This window comes from Larus michahellis, chromosome 1 (assembly GCF_964199755.1).
Source record: "Larus michahellis chromosome 1, bLarMic1.1, whole genome shotgun sequence".
In the NCBI taxonomy this organism is placed as follows: Eukaryota; Metazoa; Chordata; class Aves; order Charadriiformes; family Laridae; genus Larus; species Larus michahellis.
This window is the reverse complement of record NC_133896.1, coordinates 42,907,552-42,931,627: the sequence shown is the minus strand read 5'-3', so window position 1 is coordinate 42,931,627 and position 24,076 is coordinate 42,907,552. Positions and strand designations below refer to the sequence as shown.

Here is a 24,076-nt window from a genome sequence, read left to right as displayed (position 1 = left end):
CTTGAATAACTATCTTGTGATAATGTAAGACATTACAAATTGCCTAGCCAAAATGAAGCGGAATGACGTTCTTACTCCAGTAACTAAATGGAGAAACTTCCACTGATTTCCACAAGAACACAGTCAGTTCTGATTTAGAAAGGCCGATTTTACCATGTTTCTAAAATGAAATATTTAAAGTGGTGGAGCGAACAACAGACATCTCCCTAGAGGAGATCAGGGAGATGATAAAATCAGAGAGCTGCAGAGAAGTACAAATATAGGGTAACAAACTCTAGTCTGTTTGGAAACTGACTCCTCTATAACTTAAACATTTTATTTACCATCTCTGCCTTGGTCTCCTTGGCATCACTGAGGCAGCTCATGCACCAGGGGAACTGGGGGACACAAAGCAGCCTGGGAGAGGGACAGTGGAGGCACAGACCACAGAGTTGCCCGCCGGTCCCCCACCTGCTACTGGGTATTCAGGCTGCTGAGCTGCTGCAAAGAGTGCTGGGGATGCATTGACTGAAAAGCACCATCTGAACGGCACAGGGATCAGTACTTTTGCTTTCCTGACCTGGAGTACTGTGTCCAGCTCTGGAACCCTCAGCACAAAAAGGACATGGACCTGTTGGAGCAGGTCCAGAGGAGGGCCACGAGGATGATCAGAGGGCGGGAGCACCTCTCCTATGAAGACAGGCTCAGAGAGTTGGGGTTGTTCAGCCTGGAGAAGAGAAGGCTCTGCGGAGACCTTCTAGCGGCCTTCCAGTACCTGAAGGGGTCCCTCCAGGAAAGCTGGGGAGGGGCTGTTTGCAAGGGCATGTAGCGATAGGATGAGGGGCAGTGGTTTTAAACTAGAGCAGATTAGGTTTAGATTAGACCTTAGGAAGAAGTTCTTTACAATGAGGGTGGTGAGACACTGGAACAGGTTGCCCAGAGAGGTGGTGGAGGCCCCATCCCTGGAGACATTCAAGGCCAGGCTGGATGAGGTTCTGAGCAATCTGATCTAGTTAAAGATGTCCCTGCTTACTGCAGGGGGGTTGGACTAGGTGACCTTTAAAGGTCCCTTCCAACCCAACCCATTCTATGATTCTATGCTGCTTTTGCCTGTTTTGGTATTGAACATATCAATTAATTCTACAAGTAATGAAAAGCAAAAAGATGTGTTGTACGTCTCACTTTTATTACCATGAACAGTATTGCTACCCTTTCTAAGTCTTCACCAAGATAACATATATGACGCATGTGACACATATACGTGTATATATGTAAACAGGTATAATATGTATTAATACAGATATGTAATGTATATGACATATCGTGCATGTGTATCAATAAAAAAATGTGTAGCTCATTTAATTATGCCTCTAAATCACCTCCTATAGTATTTTAAAAATATTTTACTGATTATATTTTAAACTTTTGTAAATACATAAATGCCAATAGGTACTTGTATATGAGCATACATATCCACCTCTATCTTTAATATGTACCATAAACCAAGCATGTATAGTGGTTTCAGTCTACGTAGGATGCACTACTGGTGCCAAAATGCTAAACCTACCTTTATTATTTCTGTGCTATAAAAATTAAATCTCACAGTGGCTTTAGAGGAGCTGTAGTAACCCATTCAGTCAAAGATTTGCTGCCTAAACGTTTTCAGTCACCTCCACTCCAATCTGTGTCCTGCTGCTCTGAAAATTTTAGGGCACATCAATGCTTGGCATACTGTAACACATCTGAAAGTACCCTAAAAGCAACTGCAGAATGAATTTAAGAAGATCAGTACAAAAATTATTAGTTAAATAGCTCTTCTGAAGACTTTAAATAAGGAGAAAAGGAGAAAAACCCCAAACTGCACTCAAATGAAGACACTGGGTTGATGTGACAAATGAAAAAGCACCATGAGGTAATGTTGCCTTACACAGTCCTTAAATCACCACCTGGAATTGTATCAAATGCTAGTTAAAATATAATCATTCTTAAGCCTAATTAAGCCAACCAAAGATAGCTGTAGAAGAGAGCTGTTGCACTTAGAGTTTCCTATTTTGTAACAAAGTGTCTATTTGTATATTTCTGTTAAAATGTTTCAACACTAAAGAAATAGTTGCATCCTCACACAGCCAGTGATAGAACCACGCAAGTCATACAGACAAGGCCATCACCTCAGGAATTACCAGTTTCTTATACTTTTCTTCAAAGAGGAACTACGTGAAGTAATACCCCAAACTTTTCCAAAAAAATGCAAAATCTTTTGTTGCTATGAAACAGCAGGAATGTGCATAGATTGTAATAAGCCTCCACTTAGCCTTCAGCTCAGGTTAACTATTGCATCCATGCAGATTTTTGCAAGAAACAGACTGAATTACAAAGACAGGTTTGTTAATACAGCAGGAACTGATATTCACCTTCCAAATGTCCAATTCTTGGATATGCCACTGATTTATGGCTTGATCAAGACACATAATATTTCTTTCTAATCAATTAGGACAAAATATGCTGTAACTGTGTTGTGAATCTTGGGTTACTCTGTGCAAAGACAGCTGAGATCCTTAAAGTCATGTATACATCTGAGTGAAAATTACTGTTGAAAATCCTAACTTTATTGTCATCCAAGCTGAAATTTTTAATGGGAAATGAAGGAAAAGTCTGTCCCTTTGGACTGAAATGTGACCACTATCACTCTGCCTTTGTTGGCATTTATATCAGTATTTCACAATAAGATCTTACAACTTCTCTCAAATTAAATGAGATCACCTCTAATGTTCAGGAGAAAAGGGATCAAATTTTCCATAGATGCAAAAATGTCCCTAATCCCCTTGCTTTTAGGGAGTCTGAGTTCTCCAGTATCTCTTTTGCTGATCTGAGTCTCCTGTATTATATTCTTTTTCTGTTACCAAATTCCCTTTAAGTAGTTTTTTTGAATGACAGTGTTTAGTCCAACACACCCATTCCCAATATGCTCTGTCCTGTGTGCTCCCTTCTCTGAAACTTCATTTGATTTGCTTTTTCAGCTTCCCTCATGACTCTATGTCTTCTCTGCATCGTGTCCACAAATGAGGCAGAATAACCCAGAAAAATGCTGCATTGACGCGGCGGGGCCCTGGGAAGAAAGCCTTGTTTTCATTTCCACACATTTTTCTTTTATTCCTCCCTCCCTTGTGCTAATAGGTTATCTTATAAACCAAAACTCTTTAAGGCTGTGGCTGACATAGCTGTCCTAGATTGGAAGGACTTCTTTGCCCTCATTCATCAGTGACACAACCACCAATCCATTCCAGACATACAGCTGAAGAAACCTAGCTCTTGCTCAAGAGCAGCCAGTATCTGAAAGTTTTGAAAATTAGACTATATTCACAAAAATATATCTGGAGATGGCATCACCCATGAACAGACTTTTTGACTGTCAATCACTACACAGAGTTTCTCTGCGGGGCAACCTGCTTCTTAGGTTTCAACTAATAATACCGAACAGCACCAGTCTTCAGCATGATACTGCAGGGAGGCACAGAAAACAGTGAAGACGTCATTTTTCTCTTCATAGCTTTGTCAGGATCACATGTTTCTGCAGGAAAAATGTGTGTTGTATATAACGTGCCTTCTACTTGTGTCTTATTACAAGCAAGAGCAAAGAATGGATGCATTATTAAATTGACAGACAGGAAGATGTTAACATCAGTAACTGATTAGGTAAAAAAAAAACCAAACAGTTTTTCTGAGGTCATTCAAAGTAACTTCAGTAACATTTTTAAAAGTAGCTAATTAGATTATTTCTTCAGTACTAAAAAAAAAGAATAAAAAGAAACAGTACTTAGCCATCAAACAACTTTACTCTAAATATAATGGCTTTATTACCTTCTTACATATGAGCTGAGTTCTACGAGGTACTTGACAGAAACCAGAAGTGAAACTAGATTGTGACTTCCCATGCTAGTCACTAGGCCTAGGCATTTCAAAAGCATTTCAAAAGCAAATCTCAACCTGCAGCTCTCGAGCTTTCAGATTTGTGCTGCTCCTTCATGAGAAACAGATTCCTTCAGCTCTTCCTTCCAGCACTCGGTCTCTGGCTGCTGAGCTGGCCAGCAATGACTAAAGCAGGCAGACTGATCAGCTGAGGAAATTTCTAAACTCCTTTTGAACTTTTATTTGTCATTTCACATTCTTATTTAATGCCTATTTATTTCCACTACAGAGACACCTTACCAAAAAAAAAAAAAAACCAAAAAAAACCAACAAAAAAAAACAAAAACAAAAACCCAAAAAACCCAGCCAAAAAAACCCCACTAAACCAAAAAAACCATACCACCACCACCACCCCCCCAAAAAAAACACAACCAAAACCAAACAAAAACATACCACCAAAAGAAAGCAAATAGCCTGTTTACTGCTTAGATGTATTGCCAGGAAATCCCATTGTTGTAGTGGTGAGTAAAAGTCCTGCACCCTGACTTATGTCTTACTCACTCTAAGTCATGTATGAGCCATGCAGCCTTTCCTGATTAATGAAAGTGGTCAAATGTTTTACAACACTTGCTAGGAAGTCATCTTTCTGTGCATGACCACTCGGATTACTAAGCTGTGATGGTTTTACACATACCCTGTAAATCAAATCCTGATACACAACAGGAAGTTTTCCCTGCCAGATCTTTTGGAGTTTAACACAGCATCAACATGCTACAAAGCCAGGTGTTAAAATTGTCAAAGGGAGATATTTTGAAATGGAAAACACAAGAGAGAGCTCAACGTCTATTTTTGTTCTAGCTTCTCAAATTTGCTGCAATTCACCAGTTGGAGAGTTTCACCTGAATAAAATATGTGAATATTTGAAAGATGAAATGCTTTCCACTGTATTAGGATCAGAGGGACAGAGCAGTAAAGGAGGGTTTACAGGAGAACAAACATAACTAAAAAGATAAGTCAGTCCAAATATCATGCAGAAAGTAGGTTATGACAATACTAATATTATACTTGGTTAACTTCTCTCATGTTTTATGCAGAGTTAGTACAGACGTTTAGTGGCTGGCACCTTCTCAGTTTATATAGCCAGAAATACTACGATCCAGCCCTAACCACTTTAACATTATGCTTCCCTTTGATTTGCTTATTTTCCAAGTTCTCTCAACGTGGTTTACCCAGAACATACATAAGAGCCATCAGAAATCTGCACATCTTACACGGGGGAATTATCTCTTCGCATTTACCAGACAAAACACTCTGCATTCCTTTTCTGAATTTTAAATAAGTTATGCTATCTTTCAGCCAACATCCTCTTGCCAGCAAAAACAAAAAAGAAAGGTTTGTGACCTTAAAAACATCATGGGCAAGTGAAGATTCGCACAAAATATTCCACTAGTAGGTTTGAGAATAGATAGCTGCTTCCTCCTCTTCCAGCTTAATCCCCAAACACCCTCGCTGTCAAAAGGCTATTGTTAAGGCATGGGCTTCCTCCAAGACCACATCCTGTGAATCAGGTCAAAGTGAAACACAGAGCTGCTTTAAATGAACTGCTCTTTGCGTGCCCTGTATGCAAGTGCAAGAACAACTATGCCACTCAAAAAATTAGTGTACGAGAGAAAAAAAAGACAGTGGAGCTAGACCAGAATAAACACGTAGTTAAAAAAAACCTAGCCATTCTCATTTGTCATTGACGCCCTTATTATTTCCTAAATACATGAGTTTCTGACACAAAGAAGCTAGACAGTGGCAGAAATTAGGACCAAAAAAGTCATCTCCCCTTAAAAAAGGCCTGCTTTTATTCCATAACTATTTATACTTTCCACATCACATTTAATAAGTGAAAAGCCTATCGACGGCATTGCACACAGGACTTTTGATGAGTGTTATACTGCTCCACAAAGGGCACAACGTATTCTGCGTCTCCAATAAATTGTGTCAGCGTCTGTGTTGATCGGATACATCAAAATCAAAGAATGTGGCTCCTGGAGTAAAATTTCCATCTCCAGCACAGAGCTGGGCCACACTGATGCTAGACACTGACATTGAAATGAAGGAAAAGTTAAAACTCTCCTTATGAAGCAAGCAGGAAAAATAACTCATTATCTGGATGTTTTATGCTTAACTGATCCCTTAGAAAAGACAAAAGATGGGTTTGTGGTTATGATGTGGAGACTGGGACTCAAGATATATATGACTTGAAATTCCTAGTCCTGCCACAAAGTCCCAGCCTGAGTGTGGGAAAATCATCCATTTCCCCTTTAATCTCTCCTCTCCCTCTGCACTGCAGGGATAATATTTTTCCCTTTCTCCCACACTCCGTGTAAAACAGCCACACATTCTATAGGGCTACAACTAACTTCTGCTGTGCACATACACACTACCTGTCGTGATAAGGCATCAAGATCTCATTGAAACTGAAAAAAAATTCACAGAAAGGACATTCTTGTATGTTTTTACTTGAAGGAAATGTGTTTCAGCTGAACCAAGTTCCTAATCTCAGTGGTACCCCTCACTCTGCTGGGTGCACTGGGATGCTCCTGTCTTCTAGAGAGCAGGCTGAACAGCCCCGACACAATGCAGCCAGCTGAAATATTCACTGCAGTGCTCCTGAAGGGAATTTTAAGGAATCTCAGAGCCCTAAACTGAACTGGGTTCACAGGGCTTCTATGTTCCTTGTCACAGAACAACGAACCGAGTCCCTGAGAGTCACTCCAATGCCTCACAGGATCTTGAGGCATGAGGGCACTCCGATACTGACATCCTATATGCCATCGAAATGAATGTTTCCAAGCAAGCAACTTGCTGGCTGGTCTCCAATTATACCCTTCCTGTGCTTTCGGGAAACTTAGCTGGAACTGCAGTACTTCAGGGAAATGCCTCTGGAAACACCCATACTGTACCACGGCATTTTTTCTAAAGTAGCAAAACTGCCTCCAAAGGGAGTCCTCACATCCCGATGGCACTGTGGGCCAAAGGGCTGTCAGCTCGGCTTCCCAGAGTAGCGTGGCTTCATTACCACAGACCTCCACTCAGCCGAATCAACAAATGTGAAAAGAGAATGTGAAGACCATCAGGTTGGCCATCAAGTCCTTTGCAGGAGGAAGGATCAGTGCTAGTAATGCTATGAATGGCAGGCGTACACATGCTTGGTTTCTAAAATTCTCCAGTGATGGAGATAGTAGGCCTTCCGCATGCAAAGCATTCCTCTGTTTACCTACTGTTACTGCTGGGAAGTTTTAGTAAAGCCTAACTAAACCTCCTGGGGTAAAATACAAGCCCATTACTTTTATCTAGAGATGGAGACCACATATCTCCATTTATGGTCACGGAGAAGAGATTACCCCAAGAGGCTGCATTTATTAGCTCTGGTGTTGCACCAAGCAGGTGTTGCTGTGTTGCTTCAGGTTCTGGACCCCTGCTGGTTTTCACACATACCGGGATTTGTGAATCCACACTCTGGCATACTCCCATTTTCAAGGAAAGAGGATTTTATAATGAAAAGTTGTTTGGTCAGGAAATCCCCAAGCAGCTTCCCTAGGCACAGATTCAATACAAAAGAGTACGAGTAATTGTTTTCTGCTGATGCCTAATACCAGTTTGCAACACACAAAATAATATGAAAGAAATTGAGTTCTCTGTTCTTATTTTGTGAGAAAGGAAGAAAACAAAAGCAGTAGAAAATGTCCTGGTTTAAGGTAAAACAGAGGTTTTAAACTCAGGTTGGTAAACACCCTCCTACCCATGATCCAAATTACAATCAAAAAGGATCTTTCAGCCTACATTCAATACAATTTGCTCACAAATACAAAAGCTTTGAGAGTTACATGTTGTGTTACTGTACATTTACCTCAACTATATGAAAATGTGGTTGGTACAGACGATTAAAAAATAAACATGTAACACTGAATTTGCTTCCAAGCTCATACAGCATAAGGCTCTTAAATCAGTTATAATATGGCGCAGACAGATGGTGCTGGATACATAAATAACATTAAAGACGCTGTTATCTGTTTGATAAAGAAATAATTCAGAGCACAAGGCAAGAAGCTGAAATTGCTGACAATCTGAACTCCTGCCAGCTGTCCTGGCTTCACTGGGGCTGTGTGAATTTTAAACACACATAGTCCCAGGTGTCAGCCGTGCCGATTGAAATTTCTGGCAGCTAGTTCAGTGCTTTTGAAACAATGCTGGCTTCCCATCACTAGCGGTCACTATGGGGAGAAGATGGGCGGTCTCTGGCTGCTTCTGCTGCCCTTTTTGTTGCCTTGGCCGTAGTGCTGTAAATGAAACACTCGGCACAATGAGCAGCCTCTTTTCTTGCCAACCCACAAGACAGACATCTCCAATGCACTAGCACTGAGAAAAGGCAGGGTATGACAAAAAGGGGAAATAAACTCATTTATTTATGTTCCCTAGATTCGGTATGTCAAAAAACTTGGTGGAGCTTGGCCCTGAGAGACCGGACAAAAAGGTATCCAAGAAATTGAAAGGTCAAAGAGATGTGGGATTGCAACAGATGCTGTGCTTGGGAGAGTTAGGAAATGGTGGGAGAGGGTCACACAGAACCAAATAAATGGTGTGGAAGGGTTAGCTGAGGAAAGACGGAGATATGGAAGTCATTCATGGCACACATCTGGTTTTCCAATGTGCACAGTACTCCCGTTGGCGTGAGCAGGGGCTCCACCCATGTACGGAAAGCAAAAATATTTGTCTTGAGATCTGTCTGGATAGAGAAGCCTAGCTGTTCTCCAAGTCTGATGTCTGGTGACGGGCAGGAGTTACCACATCACCAACAAACCGCTGACAATTGATGAGGAAAAAATGGGAGGTTTCCATGTTCATTCCAATGTCCTACTGCAACCAGGCTGGCTGAATGACACTGGAAGACCTCAGATCAAGACTGAGATGCAATAGTACAACACAAAATGAAACGGATCTCAAGAGTCACTTAACAGCAGCATTATGTGTTTTTGCCTAACCACGTAGAAGTATTTAATTTTGTTTTGTGAAACTGATTTTAAATTACTTTAATGACGTTATTTGGTACAACTAAGTGTTTCATATCCCATTCTTTGTTGGCCATGTTACTCAGGTAGAACATGGCTATTCTTCTTTGTTCTACTGATTTACAGACCGCTTCCCTAGCCTGACTCCTCAGATTTCTGTGGTCTACAGAAGCAGCCGGTCGTGTCTCTTTCCTCAAGTGGATATATCATACTCTTTGTCATTTCTTCCAAAAAGCCTTGCAGCAGATCCATTTCCTGAGTTCCCCTGAGATCTTCCTGTATCAAAGTTAGGTTGTTAATGATGAACTTGGTGGGGCTGGACCCCTCTAAGGGAGATCACAAATTACTGTCCATGCATCCTCTGGATACCAGTATCTCCATACTACAAGAATCTTAATATAAATCCCCCAAACTGTAGCATCTAGAAAAGTTTTAGGTTTACATATGTGTTCTGTATCAGTTGTAGAACCTGACTAGTACTTTCCAATAATGGACTGTGACATGAAAAATGTTGCAGCCATGACAGGAAGACTTGATTAGTGGAGACAGAGAAAAATAAGTCATATGCAGAAGCCTATAAAGATGTCTGCCAACAGGAAGGAAGAAGCAGATAAAGCAGACAGCAGCAGACAGATAGTATGGACAAAGAGAAACTGAAAACAAGAAAGGAAAAAAAAAGAAATAAAATAATATGACCGTAAAGGAATGAATTAACTCAGGAAAGAAGGCTAAAATCTTATCATTCAAGTCACATAACCAAAACACTACAATCAATATATCAGATTCATCTCAGAGAAAATCCAGTTTGCAAGCATAAAATATGGTGCAGCGCTCTTGAACGAGGAAAGTTTGACGATGGGAGGAAAGCCCTGGCAGCATAAAGCAGAGCACTACCAGGAGCAGCCCCGGGCAGCCAGGCCAGAAGACCAGCGTGCCCAGCCGGGTTGCTGACTCCCAGCAGCTGCCCAGCTTTGTGCCAGAGAGGATTCGTGGCAGTGCCCTTGGAACTACACCATCAAATGTGTGAGGGCAGCTGAAATCAATCATGGTGACCTGGAGCTAAGCACTATTGGCATATTGCTACAGGTCAATATAGTGCAGAGTTACCATTTAGTGACCAAAATAAGTTGGTTTTGCAAAAAAACCCTCTTTGTTCCTTTAGTTTTAAACCATTGCTTCATTTGCCTTTCTACAATATTGCTTAGTATTTTTTTCATTTTGTTAGTGATTAATAGCACATCCTACAACAAGAACAGTATCACAAGGCAGCCTAGCATGATCTGATAATTTTGGTCTCATTAATATAGCAAGCAGTATAAAAGTGGTGACACAGAAAGATAAATTATACTCTACCCACGGTTAGAAAAATATTACAAAAGATAGTGGTGTTTTCAGATGTGGCTTTGCTAAAAACACACTATGGTCCAACTGAACAGCAAAACTCCATCTGCTTCAAAGAGAGCCAGCATTTCACCTCATGAATCCAGCAGCTGGATTCCTTTCCTGTGTACATATATAGGAATAAACTTTTGTCTATATGATACTCAGGGAAAAAGAATGTGCTCTGAATGCTTGCGTTCAAATGCTTTGCATGACTATTCACATCATAAGTGCTCATGCAGTCAGTTTAAACATTAGTGAGTTTAGCAAGAAAGCAGATGGACCTGTGTGTGACTTAGGTATCAAAGCACAAATTACGAGAGTTTTGAACAAAAGTGTAGTTGAATAAGCTACGTATAGATTAATTTAAATCAGTAGCATCTTATTATTTGCTTTCTTAGGTTTAACTACGTTCTATCCAAATAAGAAAACAGTTGAACATTTGTTGAATGTAGGAAAAGTTGAACTTTTCCTACCATAGTTTTTATTAAAATAATAATATCACTTTTATTAAACTTCCAACTGCATCACGTCCACAAAAAAGAAAACAACCAAGAAAACATGTGCAAGTGCTGCAAAATCATGTGAGATGGGAGAGTCGCCTAGGGAAAAGAGAACTGATGTTTGCAGCTGTATTCTTAACCAGCCTTGGCAACGCAGTTGTGTCAGAAAGCCAACACAAGTGTCAAAAGTCTCAAACAATCAGGTGTGGTGAGACTGACGGCCATAGAGGAAACAGCTGGGTGGCAATGACCTACTGTATGGACATGTATAATCCAAATTTATCTTGGAATCCTTAGCACTTATAGATAGCAACAGGATATGTCACAGTGACTACATGTGTCCATCTAAGTGCCTTCCAGACAGGATGAGAAAGCTGGTGACCCACAGTGCAGCATATGTAAAATACCAAAGAAAGCAATCCTAACGGCTGCAATCCAGCAGCCAAGGGCAAAAGTTAACCAGATGATTAATTCATATGTTCCGTTGTCTTTTTCATACAGATAATCCATCATTTTTCCCTCAAAAATCAGTGCTGCCTTATATCCAACAATAGAACATAAGCATACAAGCAGCATGCTATATAGGCAGATTGTAAAAAAGTTGGAAACTCAGACTAAGTATTCATTACATTTTGATTGAAAGACCTTTTATCTGATCACTGTTATCATGGAAAGGCTCCAAAAGTACAGCATTGTATACCACGGTGCCACATCGGAATATCACATTTGATTAATACGGTTGCTAACCAAAGAAATCAACAAAAAGTCTATTGGAAACAGCACTCACAAATGGTCAAGCTTTGAGACAACACAATCTGTAATCCAGAACTTGCATCTGTTCAGCAAACCTGAAGAGACATTAACCCTAACTCCTCCATCAAATCTAGAACTACTGCTTAGATAACCTGGACACACTGCTGAGGCTACCAGGCAATGGGAAAGAGAGTGGCAGGGATCTCCATCCCTGGTGAAGAAAAACATCATTCAATACTTTTAGGCTGATACTTTGAAGTTAACTAGGAAGAAAAGCCTAAAAATTTCTTCATCATTACCACCGACCTTATAGCCCAAACTAGTTTGGCAGAAAGATTTAATGAAATTTGCTTAAAAGGTGAATAAGAGACCATTCTTAAAAAGAGTGTGACTGGAAGAAAATGGGGCAAAGGGATGCCACTAAGCTTTCCCGGGAATGTCAGATTCATAAGGGGGTATACAGAAAGGCTGCAGAAATTACTAAATTCTTCCATGCTCAACACTTCTGTAAGCCCAGGTGGCCAAGGGAAGTTCTCAGACCGTCACATGCACAAACTGGCCTTACTCTTTAAGGATTCTTTTCAAAAAGTGCTCAGCTGCCTCCATTGAGAACAGAAAGAGAGAAAGATCTAATGGCTGGTAGGTTTTTTTTTTTTTGGAGGTTGGTTTGTTTTGTGTTTTCTTCTTTAAAAAAAAGTCTCTAAGATTACAAGTATTGTCAAACCCATGAAACATGAAATGCCAAATTGGGATCACAGTTTGGGTCCACCTAGTCTGTCACTTAACTCACTAGTGCTTCAGCTGTGCTCAGGACCAGATGTCTTGGGAGGATATGACTCCCATTGGGTCTCATGCTAATGACTAGTAGTTCCCAAGCGGTTTAAACACTGAAGGCAAGATGCTTTGTATCCCTCTCTGCATTTTTTTAAAGAATCAAGAAACATCTCTCAGTAGGCAATGTAACTGTCCTTTTTTTTTTTTTGTGAAAATACTACTTGCAAATCTAATTTACTTTTCATGCAATATCTATTAAAGAACAATATTAAAGATGAAACCGAAAGAATATTTTCTATTAAAAATAAGTAAGCAAGCAGGAATAACGTTGTTTTGAAAAGTTGTATTATTGTCTTCATGTCAGACACGCATCACAGAAAAGAGCTGTTCATCACTTCTGGTAATCAAAAGAACATCTTTTGATTTCTTTTTATTTCTACATAGCATGTCTGAGACCAGCAATGCATCATCTTTAGAAGGCAGAGAGAGGTGATACAAAAAACTCCAAGGGAAAATTTAAGTGACATGACCAAAATCTCATGGGGAAATATGTGGCAGGGATTAAAAAGGAAACCAAATGTTCAGAAACCCAACCCTGTGCTTTAACCACAAAGCCAACTTTCTTACTAATACTGAATTAACCCTGTAACTAAAACAAAGGAAAACCAAGCACATATATTATGTGTATCTTGTCACTTTAACAACTCTGACGACACTCGAGTGTCCTCAAACTAAATACGAAGCAACTACAAATAAATGTTTAATCCCAGTGTGGTAATCAGTTCCACAAACCAAAAGTACTAGAAAAGGAAGGGAAAGTAACCTCACATAACACTGCTTGCTGAAGCTTTTAAACCACACATTCAGCTGTAACGTACTGACTGAAAGATCCACAGCAATATATACAAGTAGGGACTCAATACTCTTAGTCAAAGCATGAAAAATGTTTTCAACTACAGCAGAAAGACTAGTAGAACTCAAGCAGAAGTGTTTTTAATTATTAATTAAGACTCAAAAAGAACCCCCTTACAAAAGAAAAAACCCTAAGCAGTCTAAAATATATCATGGCATCGTACTTCAGACAAACCCTTTTTTTTTTTTTTTTTTTTTTTTGAATTACAATGAATCAGAGCTAGATGGGGCTATAAAGAAGCTATTTTGCAGAAGAGAAAAACACAGGTACTTTTACTAAGAAGCTGTTTTTCTGGTTCAGCAGTTCTGCAGCAAGAGTAGCCAGATCATTTGAAAAGTGAAAAGAAAATCAATTACTTGTTTTTATTTTAAAAGAGCCTCCCTGTGGGAATAGGTGTGGGCGTGAGAGCTCTTTTTAAATTTCATAATATAACATGAAGCAGCCAAGATTTTTTTTTTAAGTGCTGTCATGCCATTGCTCTGCTTACTGGGTGCCGGAATGATTTTTCTCTACTTATAATTCTACTGATCCTTATCAAAATGTGTTTGTGAAGCATTTAACACTACCATTTAAAACCAGAGTATTTATTCAAGCACCAACACTGAGCAAAACAAATTTCCAAGGCTGCTATGCGAGTTCAGCGATGACAGCAAAAGTCTCTTATTTAGCCAGTCACCCTCAAGTTCTGCATGCACTAGGTTTCTATCAGAATTTTTTCAGAGCAAATCAACATTTTCTGAGAACTGAGATCCACAGGTAAAGTTTACAACTAACCTTGCTATCTTCGATCTCCTGGGTTTTTCCTTGAAGTGCTCTCCTCTCTCCAAAATCACAGGTTGACTTTAAGGTAAGCTGACAAGAAAGCATCGAGCTCTCCGCCCCAGTAAGCTCCAAAGACTTTGGTGAGTACTGCTGCGAGCCGGTGGAGCCAAGGTTGGGTATCGGGAGGGCAGTGTGAACAGGCTTTGACCCTACGGCTGGCTGTCTTAGCTTGGAGGCAACCCCAAGTACAGGCATGGCTTCTATAAAACTATCTTCTTTCTGCCAAAGAAAATGCTCCTGACCTCAGTCTGGTAGACTCCAGCTTCAGCAATTCCAGAACAAATACTTTAAACAAAAGTAGCAGTCATCTTTTCAAAAACTTCTTAAAACAATCATATTACGAGTTTCACAAGGAAGCAAAACTTTTCCTTCATCTCTCCCCTTCTCCCTCGCAGCCACTCACAGGCGCTGCTCAGTGAGTCAGTGGCTCTGTAAGACTAAACACTCCTTTGGGGCGTGAACTTTTCTTGAAGGTAACTGCCACAGAGCTGCCTGTCTGGGATTAAAGAACTCATAAATTCGCTTTCTCTTCTTCCTACAGCATTCCAGGTCTGTGTGTTAAGTGAATGAAGGATGGGAGAAAAGGAGGGAGAGAAGAGATGAAACCTCCCCGTACTCCAACTGTCAAAACAGCTCTGAGACCACAACACTGGAAGCAGAGACCTCTTCCTGACTACATAAATAACCAGCCCACATCTTAAAAAAAAAACAAACCTCTTTTTTTTTCTACTTTAAAAAAAAAAAAAAAGGACCTGAGTAGTGGCCAAAGCAAACAGCTGTTGGAAGAGTTTTTATCCCGGAAATAATCTCAGCAATGAAGCTGTTTGTCTGATTCCTGGCTATTTTTCACTGCTGACAACCATGAGCTACGGTGTTTCATTCCCTGTTCCTCCCGTGAAATCAGGTTAAAATCTTGCAAGAGCGTGGCTAGGAACAGACGCTGAATCACAGTGTGGGTAACGTCTGTCTGTGCTATGAAAAATCCATACAAAAACACAGAGCAGGATATAGGAAAATCACGAGCATTGTTAGAAGATTTAGTCAATACAGCTTTTCAGAGTTGTGTTGGTTTTTTTTCTCTTTCTTTCTTGGTGGTGGTGCTAACGTCATCTATTCAATGTTAACACTTCCCTTTCTAAAAACATTTAAAGCTCCATGAAGTCCATGTCCAACGCATCATTTATGCTTGTTGCTCATAGAAATATTCTTGTTGGCAACCTCAAATCCTTGTACATGGAAATACAAGGCAGATAGGCAAGCAGAGCAGGCTATAAAATGAGTCACGATGGACAGTCCAAATTGCTGAGCAGCATAAACACTTACTTAAAAGGACAACTGTAAATTCCTTTGAGAGCCTATAGCAGGGAAACCATTTTAAACTTTGATATAAGGAAAAAAATATGCAGAAATGCCACACCATTAAACTCCTATGGGGTTTTATCACCCAACCTTATGGACAAAAATGCTCCACATGTTTTTCTTGTTATCTCTTCCAAAATAAAACATAGAGAGATGGCTTGAATCCTATTCTGCCACTAATATCCTACATGGTATTAACTATGCCTTCCCTAAATAGTATGTACTATTAACACTATAGATATAAGCCCAAGAGAAAAAAAGAGCCTTCTGGATTTTTAAGTTCTCAAATTAAGGATGGTAAAGAGTTAGAAAAAGCGTTGAAAACAAAACACAGTAAATGAGAAGCGGACTAAAAGGAACCTCTCAAATCACCCTTTGAAATTTGCAGAATAAAACTGTGATACACTGTACTATCCTCTATCTTTCATTTACAAAACTCACACAGTTAAAAATTCAACTCTCCAAACTGACCTATAAACTATCCCATTCTTGTGTGTAGTTTGTCAGAGTGAATCTGACCTGGTTTAGGAATCTCCTGAGTTTCGAGGTGTGTGTACGGAGGATCAGCAAACCCATTTCAGCATCCTCTGCTTATCTTCTCTTTGGTTTTGCCACCATTAACAGTGGCCGCAATGGGCTTTATACAAGACTGCACAGAGGTAACTGCCCTGCATTTTAGACAAGTTCAGCCCACAGGATCCACCACTCCGCTCCAACGAGTGGAATATTCTTGTTCGGTGTGACCTTTCAGGTCTTGTGCAGAGCAAAGGGGAAGAAAGCTCCTTGTGCGGTCTGCATTTGTTCTCCAGCATCATAAAGCACTGTGGCTGTGTAAGGAATTTAGGTTTCTTAGGCACAACTGTTAACAGTTAACGCTTTAGAAAGTGCACATATGCAAAGGCTGAAGCGGACCACAGGAAAAGAGGGATTTATCTCTTGCAAGGTTTGAGGAGATGAAAAATCCTCATGAGGACTGCTAACCAATGATCAAGACAAAGAATGAACTAGAGTCATGAGACAGATACTTTCTTAAAAAGAACTTTGCCAAAAAAATGTAATTGAATCTTATTACTTCTCAGGGTTATAATTTTACGAAGTAATACATTATGGTAATCTTGCTGTTCTTCTTTTGAATACGAATGATGAGGTCATGATACCCACAGTCTCTTTTGCAACCCATTTTCCCAGCACAGAAACCCTAAAAGTAATAAGTAAGCAAGCTTACTAGGCGAGAGTCATCTGTAATACATAACCAACAGGGTTTGGAAACAATGATGTGGAGCTTGCGTCCCTCTTTCAAAATAATTATCACTCTTTCAAAATAATTATTCATTATATTATGACTTTTAAGCTAGTACCAGGCCAGGGCCATCAACTTCTGAACACCATTTAGCTAGAATTTTTACAATGATAAAACCCAGAAGTCCTTCTGGTCTACTGAAGATACAAAGAAGAATCTACAAGATTATTTGCAGAAATCAGGAAAGGTAATGGAGGAAAAAAATAATAATACGCCATAGGTAAGTATGTGATTACGAGCCTGGTTGCAAGTCTGGTCTTTCTTTTTTTGTTTTCTCTCATTCTAATTCTAAGCAAAAGATAAATAAACAAACATCTGCTATCCTTAGAAATCACTTAGCTACATTTTTCGCTTGAAAGCCTTTTCTGTACCTCATGATGAATGTGGATTTTATGAAGGATATCAGGGGAAAAGAATATTTAACAACTAAGGTTCAGTAGTGTTTTCCTTGCAAACAGGAACGCACAGGATAAAGCATCTGTGGACAACATGCACGAACTGGCAGCAGACGCAGGTGCTGGTGGTGGAGCTGGGTGGGCAGGGGACAGCACCACAGGCAAAAGGTGTCTGGGCCCACAAGGATTCTGTAAAGGGAGGAACAGGGCATAACCATGGGGAAAGGACGTAGCTGAAAGCTGCAAAGAGGGGCGCCTTGTTAGGCATTGAACTGGCAATGTGAGCTTAGTCGGACTGTCCTCAGTAGCTCTGGGGCGGGGAGCTAAGCGACGAACAAGCAGGGCTGCCAGGGAGAATCTAAAAAAGGAATGAGTACGATTTAGATATGTGTGACTAGTGTCCAAACACAAAGAAGGCATATCTGTGAGAAACCAGGGTTCGAGAAGTTGCAAGCAGTGGCTATAACCTGGGGTTACATGAAATCAAAGACAACACCAGAGACTGCCTGGCATGAGGGACAAAAGGCAGGATATGGAAAGTAACGAGTAAAAAAGATATGGCCGATGAAAAGGAGGTGCCATATCTTCACTTGGTTACATGAAGCTGGTAGAGACATATCTAGAAAGCGATTGCAAAGAAACAGGTCACACTAAACCCTGTAGAGAGAGAGGACCTGTATGTTTCTAATTTACCCAGTTAGACATTTATCAGATTAGACATTCATAAGCCAGGCAGGTAGGAGACGTCATCCACATTCAGGATGCAGGAGGATGAATACAGATCATGACTGAAGCCCTGATATAAGGGAAACAATGAAGGAAAAGTTAGATAGTTACGAGGAAGCTAAAGACAACTGAGCTGTGGAAAAAAAAGAGGGCAACATTTCAAGTAGGATGTTAGATAAGGAGATAAAAGTGGCAAGAGAGGCCAAAAAATGGGAAACCAAAGAAAAGGTCAAAACACAATTCTTAGTAGTCTTGTCAACAGTAGTGGTAGTTCCAGTGAAATGCTGAAGGCAGCACCATTTCTTTAGCTAATAACAATTAAAAATGATGACAATCTGCCCATTCAGCATGAGTCTGAAAGTCTCAAGCACTCAATGTTTTTACAGAGATTATGAGTTAGATGAATGATGTGTACCTCAAAGTAAGACAGTATGTATGCATTCAGTACAATAATCCCCACATCCCAGAAAAAGCAGTAATATTTATTTCACAGAACAAGAGTAAACACACCTGAAATCCAAGACATCTCATAAAAGAAGGTACCTGTCAGTTTTCATACTAAGGTGAATTTTTGTTCTCAAGACTTAACAGAAAGAACCCTTCACAGCACACCACCCTCGCATAAATTTCCTTTCCTTCATCACATCTGATACCAGAAGGATTCCCATGAAGGCTGCTCCCCTTCTGTACCCCCAGCCCTCAGACAAACTGCTCGCACGAACTGAACAGACAGCTGGCAGTGTCTCCCAGACCACAGGAAATATCAAGAGAGGGGACACCTGCCTCAAAAGTGGAGCCAAGAGATTTGTTTGCTCCTTCTGGTCTATGATCTTCAACGAGGAAGCTGTTGCATGTGTCCAGGGTCAAACAGGAAATGTCAGGGGTGCAGAGACTGCGGAGGTCTGTTCTGAGCTCTTTCCCTACGCCATCCCACTGGTGTCACAGCTGTGACTATCGCTTACGCGAGCCGGGCCAACTTCTGAACAAGCTGGACTGTGCGATACAATCGCACCGTTTTGTGCGCAGTGATTTCAGGTTGAGCGGGAAGTTTTCCCCAGCTGGGGACACAGATCTCTTGAAAAAGCAACCAATGGTACTAAAACACTGATGGTACCTGAAATGGCTTTTATGATTTATTTAATAAACCTAGGTAAAGCAGGTTTACACTTTTACAATACAAGTACGGAGCACACAGCGTGACTCTTTGGTGTAACAAAATACATTCAATCTGTCAGATAATGATGAGACAAATTGTTCAGCTCCGACTCATTGTCACAGCATAATTCTACCGACATTATTTTTGCTATTACAAAAGTCAGGTGAATCAATTAGTCTTGAGGTAAGACACGTAGCAAGGATTTAATCCTATCTGCAAATATGTAATGCTACGGAGTAAGCTGCTATTGTTTTTCTTAACAGTTTGGAATTCCCAAAGACATATAATCCAAAACCCAGTTACAGTCACAGAAAAAGGTGCATCCGGCTTCCTAAAGGAAATCCTTCTGCTTTGGCTGAATGTTTGGGGAAGTTTTTCAAAGAGGACAACTTTTAAATAAGGATATCGTTTTATCCTCTGAACAATTTGGCCCTTCAAGGCTCAGCCAGGAGTTTATGGTTTTGAGTGGATTAACTGATAGAAGTGACCATACCTTTTCTAATTTTTATTCATGCTGTACATTTGCAGCATCTTCCATCAGATAGTTTCAAACCTTTATGCATAATTTAGTACCATACCTCCTTGTGAAATATGTAAAAGAAAATAAAAATTATTTTATTAAAAATAATAATTTAAAACATTACAATATAGTCAAGCAGAACCATAAGGCTAAATGACCTTCCCAAGTCTATATGGGGCCTCAGTACCTCTCTTTCTCAAGTAGGGATTTTTTTGCTTTATACATCTGTGTGGGTTCAAAATTATAATTATTTCTCTTTGTTACACACTGTATTTAATCATGAAGTATTTGGCTTAAAGGAATCAATCTTAAATACTATAGGATTGGGAAATGTAAACAAAAATTTTGTAAGGATAAGAAAGGACTAACAGCAACTGAACACACTACGTAAGTATTTACATACTGACCTACCGACCAGACCATACAGCCAGCTGGTAAAGCTTAACGAAAGCATCAGCTTTCCTCTTTGGGAGGTGGAAGAGGAAAAGAAAAAAAAAAATTGGATAATCCATTTGTTCCTTTCAAGTAAATGAACCAAACAACAAATGCTGAAGACTCTCAAAGCTGCTGTAAACTGCAGCTAACAAGGAACACCACCCCAACACACACTCCCCGTTATTTCAATCTGCATAAACTGGTCTGAATGATTATACTCATCCTAAGAATCAAAGTGCCAGTGTTTCTTTCCTTTCTTCCTTGTTTCCTCAGTTTCTCATTTACAAACCCTCTCTGGGACGCAGTGTGCCATAGCAGGCACACCGGCTTCTCCAGCATCCTTCTGGCCTTCTCCCTCCCTCCTACTGGCAGATACCTTCTCCCTCTTGCATTTCTGCTCTCTTCCCCATCTGACTTTCTGTCTCTGAAAGGATTCCTGGCTTTTTATCACCTTTGGTGGGCCACAGTGAGTTACTGATTTCAACTCCTGCTTGCCCTATATCTTTCTGTCTTAGAATTCATTACAGGTACATGACTTCAGTGCTGCATTGCCAAAGGAGCATTTCCCTCACTTCTCAAGGCATTTAAGAGTGTTCCAGCTCTCTCTCGAGTTACTGGAGAAATGTCTAAGGTAAACACCATGAAAACAGGCATTTCTAGAACACATGATTAAGTTCTTAAGTGATAACATTACTTTCAGTGGAAGTGGTAAGAAACAGAATTCCTGGCCTGTTTTTATTAATGTTATTAATGGATGCGACTTTGCTCCATTTGAAATTTTGACCAAGGTTTAAATTATCTTTTGTTGCCCCCCCAAAAATGGTCCTCATAAATTCTCTCCAATCACTACTGCTCTCAACACAGATCCCCCTATAACAAAATTCTCCCAATGCACGTACACCCAAAAATCCTGATGGAATATTTTATGATTCTAAGGAGACATTTATAAGTCCTAATTAGATGAGAAGGAAGTTGGCAATATTTGTGGGTTAATCAAAGCTGTTCTGCCTCTTGATAATAAGTGTGAACTGTTCAGAACTTTCATCCAAAATTTCTTCAGAGAATAAACTTACTATGAAATTTCTAACAAACTGTAAAAAATAACCCATTAAGATAAAGAAACTGAGACTAAACAGGAATCTGCTGATTATCTGTCATCAGGTAGCTGGCAGAGTGGCAAACTTATGCTTTCATCTGCTGGAAAGGGAAACTTTCCCCTTACGAGCACTGTGGATCTGATAGAGGGTTTCAAAATCATAGCTATGCTGGCATTCACTTCAGGATTGTAGTGAAAAACTGCTCCATAAGGTTCCCATTGGTCTATTAAAAAAAAAAAAAAAAAAAAAAGAAGGCAACTTTAAAAAAAATGCTTAGAAACATCTGCTACAGTCATGAGCAGACTCTTGGCCAAGTGCGGCAACAACAGTAAGAGACTTTGAAGTCAATCAGCTTTGCTATCACCAGCAGATACCCCTGCAGTCAATGGAAATTACTGCACAGAGAGTTTGGGAGATATGAAGAAAACAGCTCTGCCAAAAGTGTATATAGTCAGCAGTGAAGAAAAGAACAATTTTTTTAATAATCATGAAAATGGTTAGGAGTGAAAGGTTAGCAATAGGTGTTTCAAAAAAAATAGAAGACTGCATTAATACTTAAAGAATACTTCATGAAAACAAAGATGGATAGATTTTCAGGGACTAGCTTTGATATTTGACCTTAAACAAGTGTGAGCTGCACTGCAGCTGGAGGAGCACTTCTGACTCACAGTCTACTGTCTGCTTCCTTCTTGCTTTGAGACTGTAGTCATTCAATGCTGGCTTGCATCACCCACAATTTATAATACCTACTGTGCTAGCTATACCACCTTCACCCATCTGCTTCCCAGTACCTTGATCTAATTCGCAAATATTGCGTAATATTGCCTGTTATTCCTCACTGCTTAACAGTATAGGTGAATGATCCAAGCCATGTTTTTGGTTTCCTGTTGGTCTTTGCAGATAGCCATGGTAACTAATTTTGTTATCAAGTAAGCCTTCCTAGAATACCCACGTTATTTTCATTTTCTTTAACCACGCCAATATTTCATATTTATCCTACATTTCCTACACTTTGTACTACTTCAGAAGATACTGACAGGCATTTAAAGGCAAGATTTCCTATGGCAAACTTAACATCTCAACATAAAGTATGGACAAACATTGTAGCTCTTGGTGAAGACTTAGAAGGTCACCGCTACATCATCTTGCCTGCCAAAATTCCCATTGGAAAAATCTGACATTTACCTTACTCTGATGATGGACAGGTATAATGGGGGAAGCATTACACCCCATGGCAGTGTTAGGCTACAGTTGGACTCAATGATCTTAAGGGTTTTTTCCAACCCAAATGATTCTATGATTCTATAAGCCCCATTTCTATATATTTTCTTTGCACATCTTCTACTGACAATGGTCAGAAGCGGGATACTGAGTGATGGATCCTCGCTCTGACCAGTACTGCCATTTGGATCTCAATTTCTTAGATGAAGAACAGATATCACAAAATACCTTGAAGTCACACTAGGATTTTTGTCTTGTATTGATAAGCAGACATACTCTTTCTGCCCACGACTTTGTGCTATTTGCCTGCTCTGATTGAGGAGTTATGATAACACTATACAAAGCCCACATTTTGTAGCAGCGTTTCATCACCAGGGCCACAGTCACTGTGGCTTCCTGCCCCTGGCTTGTGCTTGGACAGCTTGGAGCTCTGGCAGAGGTGGTCACTCGTCTATACCTGCAAAATATTAAGCAGGCAGGCCTTGTGTGTCAATGAATGAAAAACCTTGACCAAGTACGATTTAGCTAAGTGGGTGCTCTTCTCTTTCGGATAAAAATTGGCCTAATGCACACGACAAAAATCTCAACCATCCGCCTCTATCTCCTGTTGGCCATATGTGAACATTTGCTACAGTTAGCCTTGAAAGCTTGTGCCTTGCTCCATTCTGCTGTGATCAGAGCGTTCTTCGGGCCAACTGCTGAAATGGATTTTGTATGTCACTAGACCAAACTTTCCAGTTTTTTGATCAATAGGTGTCAAGGATGAACTACTGTTTCTCGTTACAAACACCTCCCCCGTCTATACTACACCTTGTGCCATCTTAACAGAAATCTAATAGCACATTTATAATAGCAGCTTTTCAGGTCAGCAAACTATATTTTCTCACTGCCACTCTGTCTATAGATGCATGATTTTATCTTTTGTGTGTATCTTTATGTACATATGAGTACACATGTTTAACATGCCTGACAGTCATTAATGCCCTTTGAGCAATTCACCTGGGTTGTTTTATCTTTTACAAAAAAAGAAACACTCCATAGCACACAGCTGTCAAAAATAACTTCAAATCCTGCAGATGTTAGATGCTTCCTTCCTGCTTCTCAGCATACTGCGGAGAAATATTACCTTACAGATGTGGCATGTTTAAAATAAAAAAAAAAAAGGAGGCTATGATTATTTATTATATTGGACTTACCTTCAAGTGCAAGAAAAGCGCTAGATGGGAGACAAATGATAAAACTCCTCTCCCAGCTTTCATCCATCAGTGGGGCTTTCAGAACTGACATGTGTAACAAGCATATGGCAGCCATAAAAGCAACATCAGCATTCACAAATTAAAAAATAAAACAGAAAGCCAAAATAATTTTGTTCCACCTACAATAACCCTAGGATGAGCTATGAAGAAAGCACAGTTTTATCAAAACCAGAAGGGAGACTAAACTGGTTGCTTAGCTGAAGCATCTAGCTAAATAGATACTGTTAGCTAAAAATCAGCAAATACTAAGTTTACAGTCACAAGCGAAAATGTCAGCAGTGGCATGCACACCTTCACTGGTGACAAAGTCAGAGACCATTATTTACAGAAAATGTCTTCATTATAAATTAATGTAGCATCACAGCCAACAGTTCAATAACTTTGTTGATAGACCCAGAAAGATTTTCAGCTGCTACAAAACTGCCTAATTCCAGCTGCTTCTGTCAGGCAAGTTGGAGACATACTAGTACAGTCTCACTCTCTACGTTTAGAAAAGGTATAATTAGATTCCACACATTATT

General features: G+C 39.9%; 1 protein-coding gene across 18 annotated transcripts in view; it reads right to left on the bottom strand.

Annotated features, from left to right (window-relative positions):
• NAV3 (neuron navigator 3) overlaps positions 1–24,076 on the bottom strand; it is a 565,631-nt gene that overhangs the window by 259,347 nt on the left and 282,208 nt on the right. For 5 of the 18 annotated variants that reach the window (XM_074573732.1, XM_074573751.1, XM_074573868.1 and 2 more), the window contains exon 1: positions 14,043–14,911. The exons of 11 other annotated variants lie outside the window; for them this stretch is intronic. In XM_074573732.1, coding sequence (XP_074429833.1) covers positions 14,043–14,285 — 243 coding nt within the window. In that variant the 5' untranslated portion in view covers positions 14,286–14,911. Of the gene's footprint in view, positions 1–14,042; positions 14,912–24,076 lie in introns of those variants that run through there. 2 more of the 18 variants (XM_074573761.1, XM_074573769.1) reach the window with 1 other exon arrangement.